We start from the raw sequence: 14,704 nt of genomic DNA, 5'->3' as shown, positions 1-14,704 counted from the left end.
TAGCACTTAGGAGTAGACACTTAATAAGAGATCACACTGACTGATCTCTTAAGTGACAGAGACATAACTGAACAAGGACATTTAGGGAGCGATTAGCATTTCACCGTCATAAAAGGGCCCTCTCTCAGGGGGAGAGGTTACATGAGATAAATTGCTATTTGCCATTGTCTTGTGTTACTCCTTCCATGCTTTCCTGTCGGTCCCAGCACATATCAGGCTCTTTTTTAAATGTTTTATTGATATATTTTGTTTTTGTATTACCTTCATTTTCAACACTATTCCTCATCGCCTCCAGAAAGAGCCAATTAGTAAGTCAACAAGCATTGAATTAATCACTCACTATGTGGCAATATGTAACTCCTATGATAATGTTATCAAAATGAACAATTTAATAATAATATGTAGCATTAATATAGCATTTTAAGGTTTACGAAGCACTTAATAAATATTATTTCTTTAGATCCTTGCAACAACCCTGAGAGATAGATGCCAGTATTATTCCCATTTTAGAGATAAGTGCTAATTTCTGGGTATACAAAGAAAGGCAAAAAGAGTCCCTGTTACAGTTTTCAAATGAAGTAATCAAAGCCCCTTTAATGATATTTTAAAAATACTCTAAATTGTTGTTGATTAGAGAAATGTAAATTAAAACAACTCTGAGCTACCACCCCACACCTATCAGATATGACAGAAAAAATGACAAATGTTGGAGAGGATGTGGGAAAATTGATACAATAATATACTCATGTTGGAGTTGTGAACTGATCCAGTGATTCTGTAGAGCAATTTGGAACTATGTCCAAAGTTCTGTAAAACTGTCTATACCCTTTGAAATAGTAATACCACTGCTAGATCTATATTACAAACTAATGAAAAACAAAAGGGATACCTTTATGTGCCTATATGTACAAAAACATTTATAGCAGCTCCTTTAGTGGTGGCAAAGAATTGGAAATTGAGGGGACCATTATCAATTGAGGAATGGCTGAACAAGTTGTGGTATATGATTGTTAATGGAACACTATTTTGCTATAAGAAATTATAAGCAGGGTGCTTTTCAGAAAAACCTGTAAAGACTTACATGAAATGATGCAAAGTTAAATGAGCTGAAACAGGAGAACATTGTATACAGTAACAGTAATATTGCATGATGATTAACTGTGAATGCCTTAGCTATTCTCAGTAATACAATGATCCAAGACAATTCCAAAAAAATCATGATGAAAAATGCTATTCATCTCCAGAGAAAGAACTAATGGAGTCTGAATGCAGATTGAAGTATATTTTTTCCTTCACTTTCCTCATTTTTCTTGGGTTTTTTTGGTCAGTGTTTTCTTTTACAACATGACTAACATGGAAATATGTTTTGCATGGCTGCACGTGTATAACCTATAACAAATTGTTTGCCTTCTCAATGAAGGGGAGAGAGGAGGGAGGAAGAGAATTTATCACTCAAAAATTAAAAATATTTTTAATTGTTTTTATGTGCAATTGGGGAAAATAAAATATTAAATTAAACTTAAAAAAAAAAGAATTCCTGTCCTCTAGAATCTTCACAGTCTGATGGGCCATCCTCTACAATGTTGGGAGTGGATATACCTATGTAGGTTAGCTGTGTGTCCATATAGGTTGTTAAATGTGGTTCTCAGACGCCCAAGTTAAGATCTAGAAAGATACATCACATACATAAATAAACATCTACAAAGTACATATGAAACAATTTCAGAAGATAGAGTACAGGGAAAAGGCCTCCTGGAGGAGGTGGCACATGAGCTGAGCCTTGCAAGAAGCTAGAGATTCAAATCCATCAATTAATCAGTCAACAAGTCTGCTGTGTCAGCCATTGTAATGGGCCCTGACATTACAAAGACAAAAATTAAATACTCCCTGCCCTCAAGGAACTTAGCTCCTTTCTGGTGAAATAAGCTGTAATAAACAAGTGGGAGGGGATGTTGGGTGCATTCCAGACATAGGGACCACTAGTACAAAGGCACAAAGGAAGGAAATATAATGTCATGTACAGAGAATAGTAAGAAGGCAAGCTTGTCTGGAATGAAGACCATGCAAAGGGGAATAAAGTGAAACAAGACTGGGTGACGGCCAGATTATGAAGGACTTTAAATGTTAAGTTACTTGTGGGACAGGGAAACTTCCAGCGAATAGTTTGATATGGAACAAAGAAACTTCCAATGGATGAACACCAACTTTCAAACACAGGTGACAGAATTTTCAAGCCTTGAAGCACTGGTATTTCATGGCCTTTAAAAAATATTTTAGAATCTTATTAAGGCTCTTTCTTTTTTTACATTTTTCACATTTTTACATAAGCTTTTTTGCATTTTTAAAATATTTTTATAAGATCCCACCACCATGTGAGTCCACAACAACAACAACAACAAAAGCAGCAGTTTCGTAAAGCCCACTAAAAATTAACCTGTTTCTGACAAGGTATGTATCATTCCACACTCATAATTACCCAAACTCTTCAACAAAAGGAAAAAAGTTACTTTTTCTGGTCTCTTCTCTGAAGCTAAGACTGGTTATTGTTATTTCACAGCATTTAGGTTCTTTTGAGTGTTGTTTTCATTTACATTTTAGAGTAATTCTTTTTTGTAATTCAGGAAGTTTTTCCTCATTTCCCTATGCATCAGTTCATGAGTCTTCCTATGTTTCTCTGAATTCCTCTTATTTGTTATCTTCTGTAGCACAATAATATTCTGTTACATTAATCTACCACAGTTTGTTCGACCATTACTCAATCAATGAGTATCAATCTTGTTTCCAAGTTTATGGCTTTTTTGTTACCACAAAAAGTGTTGAGGGCAGAGCCAAGATGGCTGAGTAAAAGCCGTGATTTGCTTGAGCTCTCCCCCAAGCCCTCCATGTAAATGGCTCTAAGCAAATTCTAGAGCAGCAGAATCCACAAAAAGACATAGTGAAACAAATTTCCAGCCCAAGACAACCTGGATGGTTGATTGAAAAGGACTAAAAAGTGCTGCTATAAATATTTGGGTAATATATAGATATTTCAGGGTTTCTTGATCATTGAACTAACAGTTCACAACTATCACTTGAACTTATCTCTGACTTATGATAACTACTCTCTCCCCTGCCTGTGGTGAAAAAAAACCACCCAATTCTTTAAGTTTTCTTGTTGTTTAGACTATGACATAAAAAAAATGATATTACCTCTGATTTCCCAATTGGACCCTAGCTCAAACAAGGGACCAACGTTTTTAGGAAGCATATATTTTTCTTTCTCCCAGTTTTCCTATTTCTGTGTTTTGTTGTTGTTGTTTTTTTAAGATATATACCCAAAGGAAAAAACAAACATGAAAACAATACAGAAGGTGAAAAGCAGCATGCTTCAATCTGCATTCAGACTCTATCAGTTCTTCCTCTGAAGGTATTAGCATTTTTCATCACAAGTCCTTTGGAATTGTCTTGAATCATTGTATTACTGAAAATAGCTAAGTCATTCACAGTTGCTCATTGTACAATATTATTGTTACTGTGTACAATGTTCTCCGGTTCCGCTCACTTCACTTTGCATCAATTCATTTAAGTCTTTCCAGGTTTTTCTGAGAGCATTCTGCTCATTATTTCTTTTAGCACAGTAATATTCCATTACAATCATCTACCACAATTTGTTCAGCTATTCCCCAGCTGATGGGCATCACCACCTATTTCTGTTAACAGAACTACCATCCACTTCGAGGCTCAAAACCTCAACATCATCTCTGATTCTTCCCCTTTAATTCACATCATCTGTCTCCTCCATCCAAACAGTTACCAAATTTTGCTGACTCTACATCCAAATTATCTCTTATATCCATCTTTTTTTTTCCATTCATATCACTGCTACATCAATTCAGTATCTCTTCACCTTTCAATTGGATTATTGTAAAATAACCATCTAAATAGTCCTCTTGCCCCTTCTCTCTCCCCTCTGCATATAGCTGCCAAAATAATGTCTCCAATTCACAGGTTTCTGATCACGATACTCCCTTGTTCAAAGATGTTTTGTGACTTTTCATTGCATATAGGGTAAACTACAAATTCCCAAGTGTGACTTTTTGGGTCCTCCATAGCCTGTCTCTAATTTTATTCCACTTGCCTCTTGCATTCTATATTCTAGCCAGACTGGGCCGCTAGCTATTTCTCTATCTCATTCTACAGTCACCCACTTCTGTGTGTTTATGTATAAGCACCCCCAAACCTGAAATACATTTTTTCTTTTTTGTCTTTTGAGACCAACTTCTTCTTTCAAGGGCCAGAAGAATCACCACCTCTTACAAGAAGCCTATTCTGGGAAAGTAACTTTCCCTAGGATAGGGAGGTGGCACAGTGGATAGAGCACTGGGTCTGGAGTCAGGATGACTCATCCTCCTGAGTTCAAAACTGGCCTCAGACACTTACTAGCTATATGACTCTGGGCAAGTCACTTAATTCTGTTTGCTTCAGTTCCTCATCTGTAAAATAAGCTAGAGAAGGAAATGGCAAACCACTCCAGTATCTTTGCCAAGAAAACTCTAAATGGGGTCACAAAGAGTCAGGAATGAACAACAACTGTCCCCAACTAAAGTGTCCTAGAACACTTTGCATAGATAGTTTTCCTTTGTCCTACAATATTCTACTTTCTATTCATTTGTTTCTTTTAATCTAATTTTTTCTATTCTGAACTTGACCAATACCAATAAACATGAAAATTTAATATGAAAGAATATAAGAGGTTTGGATATGAAACTATGAATATCTATTATGTACCCCCTCTTAAAGTATATAATAAATTTAACACACTAGATTAAAAACTATCTTGTTTATCTGTGTCTTCCTCTAAACTTCCAAAAATGCTTTAATAGTCCTCTTTTTTTCTTTTCTTCTCCCCCAAATCACTATCACTACCATTCCTCTTTTCCCAAAATCTACTCCATTAAGGAAAAAAAAAATCTCTCTTGTAATGAAGCAAACAAATCCACATATTGTCTATGTTTAAAAATGAATGCTTCATTCTGTCCCTTGAGCCTTTATGTCAGCTGGTATGTGACATATTTCAGTCCTCTGGTGCCAGGATTGGTCATTGTATTGCACGTAGTTCTTAAGACTTGTGAAGTTGTTTTTCTTTGCAACATTGTAGTTATTGTATAAATTAGTTCACTTGCATCAATTCAGAGAAGTCTTCCCAAGTTTCTCTGAATTCATTGCTTTCACCATTTCTTTCGGTATAATAATATCCCAAATAATATTCCAATATGTCACTGCTTTTTTTTAAACTATTCCCCCAACTTATGGGCACTGTGAAAACTGGTTTGACTGGTACAGTCCCTGACCCACCAAGACCAGGGCATTACCTCCTGTACACATACATACCAAGGCATTACCTCCTTGTACATACATATACAATGTAAACATTCCATCTTCTTGCTGGACAGCAAATTTAAAGTTAATTTCTCAGTGTCCCTCCTTTTCATTCTTCACTCCTAATTAGGCAATTGAGAAAATACCATCATTTCACTGGTCCCAACTTCTTCTCCTTTCTAAAATGGAGCAGTCTCGTGTAAGTGCCATTTGGCTCTTTTTCTCTAAAACTCCATATAACTTTGAGCCCAGAGGGACTCTGGGTCTTTGACCATAATGTAAAAATTATTTTATGGTTCTTCATTCAAAATGACTCCACTATGTGCAGGAAATGGAGGGCAATGGGGGCTGCACACCAAGTCTGGTCCATGTTGTCAACTGTTCTGCTCCTCTCCTTATGAGTAATAATAGTTTTGGTAACTGCCATCCTCGTTGCTTCTCTTCTTTGTTACCTTAAAGGAAATATCTTTTACTCCAGTGCTTTTTCTTTTTTAATAGAAATGGGTGTGGTATTTTGTTAAAAAAAAAAAAGAAAAAAACAACTTTCTGTATCTATTGAGAAATGAGGAATTCACTCGAAAGAAACTCTAAACTAAAAACTTCTAGAAATGTCATAGACAACATCTAGAGGTTACAAGTTGACATAAAAAATACTACAAGTAGCCAGAAACAAAGTATCAAGGATCTACAGTCAGGATCATACAAGACATAGCCACTACTACTATAAAGAAGAGGAAATCTTGGGATATGATATTTCATAAGACAAAAGACAAAGGAATATAAACAAGAACAACTTGTCCTAAAAAAAACTGAGTATAATCTTACATGAGAAAAAAAAAAAGAACTTAGTAGAATAGCAGGCTCTCAAGTATTCCTCATGAAAAGACCAGAACTAAATAGGAACTCTGAGATGAAAGTGTAACGCAGAACATTATTTTGCCATTTAGGTAGTAGGGCCCTTTAAGCCATGGAAAGCTAAAGTTGGTGCTTAATCTTGCCCCAGACCTCTTTCCTCCTAAATCTAAACAATAGTGAAATGTACTCTTGCATAGCTCAGCATAGCCTGTACCTCCAATGCAAATGGATAAGAAAGCTTGCAATATAATGGCTTTAGATAATTATATTTATACCAGAAACCAGGACACCTGGTCTGGTTTGTGTGATCTCTGACCCGTAATAATGGGGTGCTCGGGTGCTTGTGCTTGTACTTGTGCCCCAATTTCTCCCTAGTCTCAGAAACACTGTCTCTAACAACCATTCCCCAGCCCAAGGACACTGTGCCTAGCAGTTATTCATTCATGGGCCTCAGCATGACCCTTATCTCTCTCCCTGGTACAGCTACACAGAGCTGGGCTGCTCAGGCCCCAGCCCTCAGATCATGTCTCTGGAAGCCTCCCAATTCCTCAGTAAGTTCCTGTGTTGTGAGAAAGCTTTCCCTTGTTGCAGAGCATTCTCTCATCAAGACAGAGGGAGAGGGGTGTCCTTGACCAGCCCAAGAACTCTTCCTCTTGCCAGACTTCAAAGATCCATCCCCCTCCCTGTCCTGTATACTACCTGTACTTTCCCATCCATAGCCCCAAAGACACCTGCATCTTTGGATTACCTCATCAGTGTTCCTCGCATTTCTTTCCCATGCTCTTTTCTATATAAACCTTAGCTCGACCCCTGATGGGGGCTGCTTGATTTGGATGTAAATACCCCTGGCAGCCATGCAGTAATAAATCCACACCTTAAGTTGTGCCTGGATCTCAACTCGCTGATTTCTCGGTACAACAAAAGCACAAAAGAAACCTAGAAAGGTAAACCACATTTGAGCAATTAGAAGGAGATATAAGATGATGAAGTAGTTACATTCTAATAGGGAGAGAAGACACAAATGTCCCTTCATAATCCTACTATCTTCAATGGTCAGTTGTTGTTCAGTTATGTCCAATTCTTCATGACCCCATTTGGGGTTTTCTTGGCAAAGATACTGGAGTGGTTTTGTCACTTCCTTCTCCAGCTCATTTTACAGATGAGGAAACTGAGGCAAACAGGGTGAAGTGGCTTGTCCAAGTTCACACCAGCTAGTAAGTGTCTGAGGCTGGATCACTCAAAGATGAGTCTTCCTGCCTCCAGGCCCAGTGCTCTATCCACTATACCACCTAGCTGCCTCTATAGGGTCAGAAAAATATTTAATAAGATGAATGGAGGGCCTTGGAGTGGATTTGTTCTGTTTTGATGGTCTTAAGATATGAAATAAAGAGGAAGGGAAAGACATGCATTAGGAAAAAAATGAGGAAGAAGGGAGTGGTATACATTTTGAGAAGAGTATACAAACATAGTGGAAGGGTTTCAGAGAGGACACTTCTTGTGAACCTCACTGTTTTCTGAACCAGAAAAAAAAGGGTAAATGCATATATACAAAAAATTTGGTGTGTACCTTGAACTAAATAAAGAAACAGCCAGGAACAGAGGAAGGGCAGTGAGGATTATGCAATGGAGGGAGAAGACAGGGAGAAAATAATCGTCCTCAAAATGAAGTTCAATTCTGACGAGAATTGTAAAGTGAGAACAAGAAAGAAAGAAAGAAAGGATAGAAACTGGTGATAAGTGTCAGGACAAGGGAAGGAAAGAAGAAACTAGCAAGTGGAAACAGATTGTTCCAATTATAACCCTTCTTCTTTGAAAGAGAAGAAAAGGCGTGAGAGAATATAATGGGAAGAAATACAGAATTAACAATCATAATTGTGACGTAAATGGGATAGTTTTGTTGTTGAGTCATTTCAGTTGTGTTCGACTCTTTGTGTTTGAGGTTTTCTTGGCAAATATACTGGAGTTGTTTGCCATTTCCTTCTCCAGCTCAGTTGACAGATGAGGAAACTGAGGCAAACAGAGTGAAGTGACTTGGACAATGTCACACAGGTAGTAAGTGTCTGAGGCCAGATTTGAACTCGCAAAGATGAGTCTTCATGATGTCAGGCCTGGTACTTTATCCACTGTGCAACCTAAACTCACCTATAAAACCGAAATGGAAGAAGATCTGGTGCCCTTCTCAGATCTTTTTGGAGATCTATCACACCACCATATAAAACAGAAATGTTTTATCATACTAATATCATACTAATTTGTGTACATGTCATATTCCTGCGTTTGTCCACAAGCTTCTTGAAATGAGAGACTACATAATTTTTAAAATTTTTGTAACCATTGTACCAAGCACAATGCCTTGTACACAGTAAGCACTTAATAAATATTTGTTGAATAGATTAGAATCTGGATGCAGATAGACGATTTGATTCAGTTCTCAAAAGAAAGGTATAATTGCCACCCATCTTTTCAAACATCATTGTACAGGTATCAGGTCTCTGTTTTCCCATTGTCTTCTCTACTGAGATGCAAAGTTAGACATGGCCCCTGCATAAATGAAAAGGAGGTTGAGGGACTGCATTATTTGCTTCTATCATGACTAGAGTTCCATGTATCTTCTATGGTTTCAATTCCTGCCTCTCTGGTCTGATTTTCTCATTGGCCTGCCCCCATCTGGTATATCTGCTTCTCTCAATATTCTGCCTCCCTCAACCTAGCTTGCACTTAGCTTCCTCTTCTGCCTGTTCCCTTGAATTAGACATTTCCATAAAGCTTCTCCCTCACTCCACTTGATCTCCTGTTGCCACATGCCGCAAACACTAGCTTGCTGCAAGAACTTGACTATGGTTTTGGCTGTGGGCCATTGATTCTTTGTCTTCTACTGCACAGGGAGCTTCAACATCATTCTTGGATTAGTGCAAGGGTTTAGTACATCCATTCTGTGGTTGGGGGCTTCTTTCTGGTGTAGATCTCCCCTTTGAAAGATTCAGGGATGCTATCTACAGCAGGGACCTTAAAGCTCCTCTTGCACCCAATCTTTTTTGTATCATACTGGTGAGATCCAGTACAGTGTCCACTGGAAGTGAGGAAGGGAAACTGTTTCAAGGACTAAATAGCCTTAACGAATTAGTTCTCTTCTGAGCCACAATAGCAGGCCTGTTAACTGAGGAGTGAAGGACTGACAGAACACATTGAAGAGGTTAGCCCAGGGGTGGGGAACCTGTGGCCTTCTAGGTCCTTGGGCCTTTTGACTGAGTTCAAGTTTTACAGAACAAATCCTTTTATTAAGGGTCTTTGATCTGTGAAGTTTGGATTCAGTCAAAGGGCCGCACTTGAGGACCTAGAGGGCCATATATATGGCCTCGAGGCCGAAGGTTCCCTACTCTGGGTTAGCCCTATTATGGTTTTAGTTCTAACTGTTCTCAGAGTGGAGGGGATTGCATTCTTGTCGGGAGAAAACTCTTCATTGGAAAGAAATTTGCATGGACTTGAAAAATATTTCTTCCATTGTGAAATCCTCTGGGCTTCTCGCTCTATAACAACAAATTACGCGTTGTGTAACTACTCCTTTAAAAATTGTCCTGGGCAATGCTGTCATTAAAGGGTGGTTGTTCATTGGAAGGAATCAATTAAATCTCTGACACATTAAATGCCACTCACAGACCTGTTTCACAGGTTTCCCTGGAGGAAAATAATATTACATTATAATTTGGAAGCTGATGGAGGCAAGATATCTGAGGCAAGTTCAGAGGTTTAGGAGAGAGACCTTAACCTTTTCAGATTGTTTTTGGACGGGGGGGTCCCTTTAAAGGATTACAATCTTCTTCAAACCCACTGAAGGCACCATGGTGGAACAGGAGCTGTTACTAGCATGCAGTTATCCTCCAGAAAACTGTAAGTTGCCAACAATGCTTGGTGAAACCATTTAAATAAATTACAAAAGAAAGTTAAAGATTTTAATTGTCCAGGTTATAAGGTATCAAAACAGTCCCTAAATGGGCAAACGGGAGGTGTTTGGGGGGGGTGAATGTTAACATTTGTCTTAACTTTCTGGTTTTGTGAAGGACTTAATGATTTTATAGTTTAAAGAACTTACTTCTAAAACACAGGTAATGAATGTGGAATTCCAAAATATCTTCAAAACACTGAGTGTTCTGATTAACAGTGGAAATAATATCAATTTTCCCCTTCATTTCTTAATTTTGAGCAACAAGATAAGTTTGTTGTATGGAAAAGGAAGTAAGAACATTTGTGATCAAGAAAATGTGGTTTTCATAAAGATACATGCCTACAAATGCCAGTTGTCTTTTCCTAAAAATAGAGCAAGTGTGAGTAGAAAGCAATATACGCTATGATCAAAAGAGTTATCTATTACTGAACATCAGTGGAAATAAATAATTTTTACGGGGTCGAAAAAAGAATATCAAACATCAAAGATTTGAACTGTCTCCTCTTAGACAGCTAGTGCTTCAACTGACATTTGGTGTTGTCTTTCCCTGGTTTGGGAAATTAGGTCAACATCACCAGTTCTTTGGAACAAGTCAATTAGATAGCTTGAGAGAAACAAACAAAAAAAGTGATGGTAAAATGAGAAATTGATGAATAGGAGATCTATACAAATAGAGAAAAAGAAAAAGATGGAGACAGATCCAGAGAGAGAAGGGAGAAAACCAAATGAGCAGCCAGAGGAGAGAGGGAGGGAGGGAGAGAAAGGGAGGGAGGGAGGGAGGGGGAGAGAGAGAGAGAGAGAGAGAGAGAGAGAGAGAGAGAGAGAGAGAGAGAGAGAGAGAGAGAGAGAGAGAGAGAGAGAGAGAGAGAGAGAGAGAGAGAGAGAGAGAGAGAGAGAGAGAGATGGCTTCTCTGCTAGGACGTACCCTTGCAAAGGTATTGCTGGTTTGTTTTGACAACCACAACAGACTATTTTCACGGGAAATGTACTCGTAGTGCATGAATCAGGTGTTCTGGAAAATAAAAATCGAGGCCAGTCTTGTTCATGACGTCCACCCGATTTCTTTTGTAACACCCCTTAGGGCTACACTTTAAAGCAAACTTCTTAAGATATAGTAATTAAAAGAAAAGGCTGGGGTAAATAGTGAGGAGGGTGGCGCGTTGCGGAGCACAGGGGAGAAGTGAAAAAGACAAGTTGAAAGTTCTTTTTTTTCTTTTTCTCTTTCCTTTTTTTTCTTGTTAAAATGATATTGTTAAAAATATATTTTCGTCCTTGGTCTGCTTAACAGTCAGGGCACTTAAGTTTATAAAAAATTATTTTAAAATGTTTTAAATTCTTTTCAGGGCTCTTTCTTTTGCATGGGTAAGTGCTTTGAGAAAGAACAGATGTATTGACAATTTGCACATGGCTTATGCAGAACAAGGGCCAGGAGTGTCTCTGTTCCCACCTTCCCAGCAGTCAGTGTTGCTTTATTTTCTCCCCACCCCCCAACAAAATGAATGGTATTCCCTGAGGCAAGGCATGCTGGAGGATTTAGAGAAGCCCAGGCTCCCCATCCTTTGAGCCCCCAGCCCTTCTACTTTAGGTGAAGGAGTTGGCTACTAGACAGGATTTGCTGACCACCTTGGATGTCGCTAGTCGTTTTTCACAGAAAATCTTCGATACACGTAAAATAATTAGGGAGAAATTAAAGGGGCCTTAGTCCCTAAACAACTAATTTGATTTTGCCAAAAGGTGTTTGTAGGGCACCGGCCAGTTTTCAATGGTTCATAGGGAAATTGGCGGATAATACAATAATAATGATAATAACTCGCACTTACATAGAGCATTAATGTTGGCAAAGCACTTCATTTGATCCTCACAATGACCCCTGTGAGTTAGGTGTTATTATTATCCTCATTTTTCCAGATGAGGAAATTGAGACAGAGATAGATTAGGTGTTTGCCCAAGGTTATACTGCTAGTGTCTGAGGCAATGATCAAACATATCTGTCCTGACTCCAAGCCCAACACTACTGGCTGCATCAATCAGCTAATCTAAACTGGAGGAACAGATCTACATGAATGAGCTCATTGAGTTCAGATTGGCAAGAACTTGAGGAAAAACTATGAAAGGTATTAAACCTGGGAGGGACAAACTGAAATTGTCCATACAAACATGGGCTACATACAGACATGTGCTGGAGTTAGCTCAAACCTGTCTAGGAGAGCTGTTTGTTAAATTTTCAGTGTGATCATCTGTACCTCAGGACAACTTCTACTAACCCGGGCTTGATTTATTCTTTTGTTGATTGTCTAGACTTAGAGAGATGAAGATAATGTTAGCAATGCAAATTAAACTTAAAAGTATGTCCAGTATACATTTTTTTCCTAGAGAGCCAGTTGTTAAATATTTGTTAGCACACTTCACACTGTCTCTTTAGAGAGTTGGCACTCACCCTGAGAAGTCAGATAGAAGTACCATGTATGAACACTTCACTAAGTACCCCAGAGAAAAGGAGCAGTATGACTGTAATACCTTGATATCTTTTGGAGATTGAGGGAAACGAGAATTGTGACTAAGGCCTGAAGGACCTAGTACAAGTTTTGGGCACACAGATGCCAACCTGGAAGTTTTGGGGTTTTTGTTGTTGGGGTTTTGGTTTTTTGTTTGTTTTTTGTTTTTTTCTTATTTTGTTTTTTTGGCCAGGAAAGTTACAGATGTCAGAAACTTTATGAATTTGCAGCTCAATACTAATTAATAATGATGAGATTCAGTGTTTACAAACTGGAGTTGGTTTTTAAATTTTTTTTTTTACCAAGAAGTAGACTGTCATCTAAAAGTTTCAAGACTATGTACAAAAAAATCTATTTTCAGGAGGGAAAACGATGTAAATGTTCTCCTGTCTGTTTTCTGACGCAATAAAGCCTCCTAAATTTCCTAAAGAGATAGGAAAGGGGAATACTGTAAAATGACCATAGTTCCTTACATCAAATACAGACACTGCCCTCTCTTGGAGAAGGAATTAATGAATCAACAAGCATTTATCGATTTCAATGTCCCAGGCACTGTGCAAGTGGCTGAGGGTACCAAAAAAAAAAGCAAAAAACAAAAAAACAAAAAACTGGATTAGATATGATGTAACTAGTAGAGTAGAAACATTTCTCTTGCAATAATAGTAATAATAGCTAGCATTTAGACAGTGCTTTAAAGTCTGCAGAGCATTTTACAATTATCTCATTTTATCCCCACAACAACCCTGAGAGGTAGGTGCTATTATTACCCCCATTTTATAGACATGGAAAGAGGCAAACAGAAGTGACTGGCCCAGGGCCATACAGCTCATAGGTGTCTGATAACACATTGGAACTCAGGTCTTCCTGACCACACGTCCAACACTCTATCCCCCGCACCACCTAGCTCCCTCAAAACATGGCCATGTCACCAGAACAATGAACACATCATTAGGTAGTCTCTGAATCAGATACTATAAGCAGATCCCCTATAGCAAGACTTCTTATTCCTGAGTCTGTGAATTTTGTTCTTTTCTAATCTATTTTGAAAATTGTATTTCAATATAATTGATTTAGGGGCAAATAGGTGGCTCAGTGGATTGAGTGCCAGATCTGGAGTCAGGAAGACTCCTCTTCCTGAGCTTAAGTCTGGCCGTAGACACTTATTAGCTGTGTGACCCTGGTCTAGTCACTTAACCCTCTTTGCCTCACTTTCCTCATCTGTAAAATAAGCTGGAGAAGGGGAAATGGCAAACTATTCCAGTATCTTTGCCAAGAAAACCCCAAATGGGGTCACAAAAAGTTGGACATGACTGAAGGATAACTAACAACAACAATAATTTATTTCCTTTATAAATCCACGTATTTTATTTTATATGGTTAAAAACACTATTGGGGGGAAATCCAAAGCTTTCACAAGACAGTCACTAACGGGGTCCACAACAAAAAGAAATTCAGAACCCCTCACCTATAGTAACAGTCTATTTGTCATTATTCTCAGGATATACCGTTACCGTAGGAGAAATTTGAACTCTGGCTGGCTTATGCTGCAAGAGTGGCTGGTGTTGTCCACAGAGAGACAATGAATGGTCCTAGAGAACCTCAGAGGACCCACGTTGGGCATGCCACATGAGTTAAAAATGGAAAACGCGTCTATTAGAATACAGGAATACTTGAGTACTGGACTCCTAGCTTAAGGAAATTGCCAGAGATGATGTCAAGCTACTAACTACAACCCAAAAAGCTGATGAAATAATTTCCCACTACACACTGAGCTTAGGAAAGGTATCACAAGAGCATGGAGATGAAAGGTGCAATGACTTTAGAGCCCAGGAACTATGCTGGTTTTGCACAAGTACTGAGAGAGGGGGAGGCAGTTACTGGGGCCACTACAGCTGCCTCAAGAGCAAGATGAGCTTCCCAGTTACTCACAGTAGATACAACTGATGAGGGAAGAAGAAAGCTAAGCAGCTGAAAGATGCCTTTTCCTGAGTCCCTTCAATGCCAGTGACTCCTGTCTAATTTATTCTGTCTATAGCTTTTGGGGATGTAGTTT

General features: G+C 38.5%; 1 protein-coding gene across 1 annotated transcript in view; it reads left to right on the top strand.

The window, feature by feature from the left end:
• The first annotated feature begins 9,934 nt into the window (after positions 1 to 9,934).
• Positions 9,935 to 14,704, top strand: part of PTPN3 (protein tyrosine phosphatase non-receptor type 3) — a 288,986-nt gene continuing 284,216 nt past the window's right edge. The window contains exon 1 of the mRNA XM_021004563.2: positions 9,935 to 10,101. Within this exon, the coding sequence (XP_020860222.1) occupies positions 10,053 to 10,101 (49 nt within the window). The 5' untranslated portion in view covers positions 9,935 to 10,052. The remainder of the gene's footprint in view (positions 10,102 to 14,704) is intronic.

This window comes from Phascolarctos cinereus, unplaced genomic scaffold (genome assembly GCF_003287225.1).
Source record: "Phascolarctos cinereus isolate Bilbo 61053 unplaced genomic scaffold, phaCin_HiC Scaffold_4;HRSCAF=312, whole genome shotgun sequence".
NCBI classification, from domain to species: Eukaryota; Metazoa; Chordata; class Mammalia; order Diprotodontia; family Phascolarctidae; genus Phascolarctos; species Phascolarctos cinereus.
Note: the sequence above shows the minus strand (reverse complement) of the source record. Positions and strands in the feature narration are given on the sequence as shown.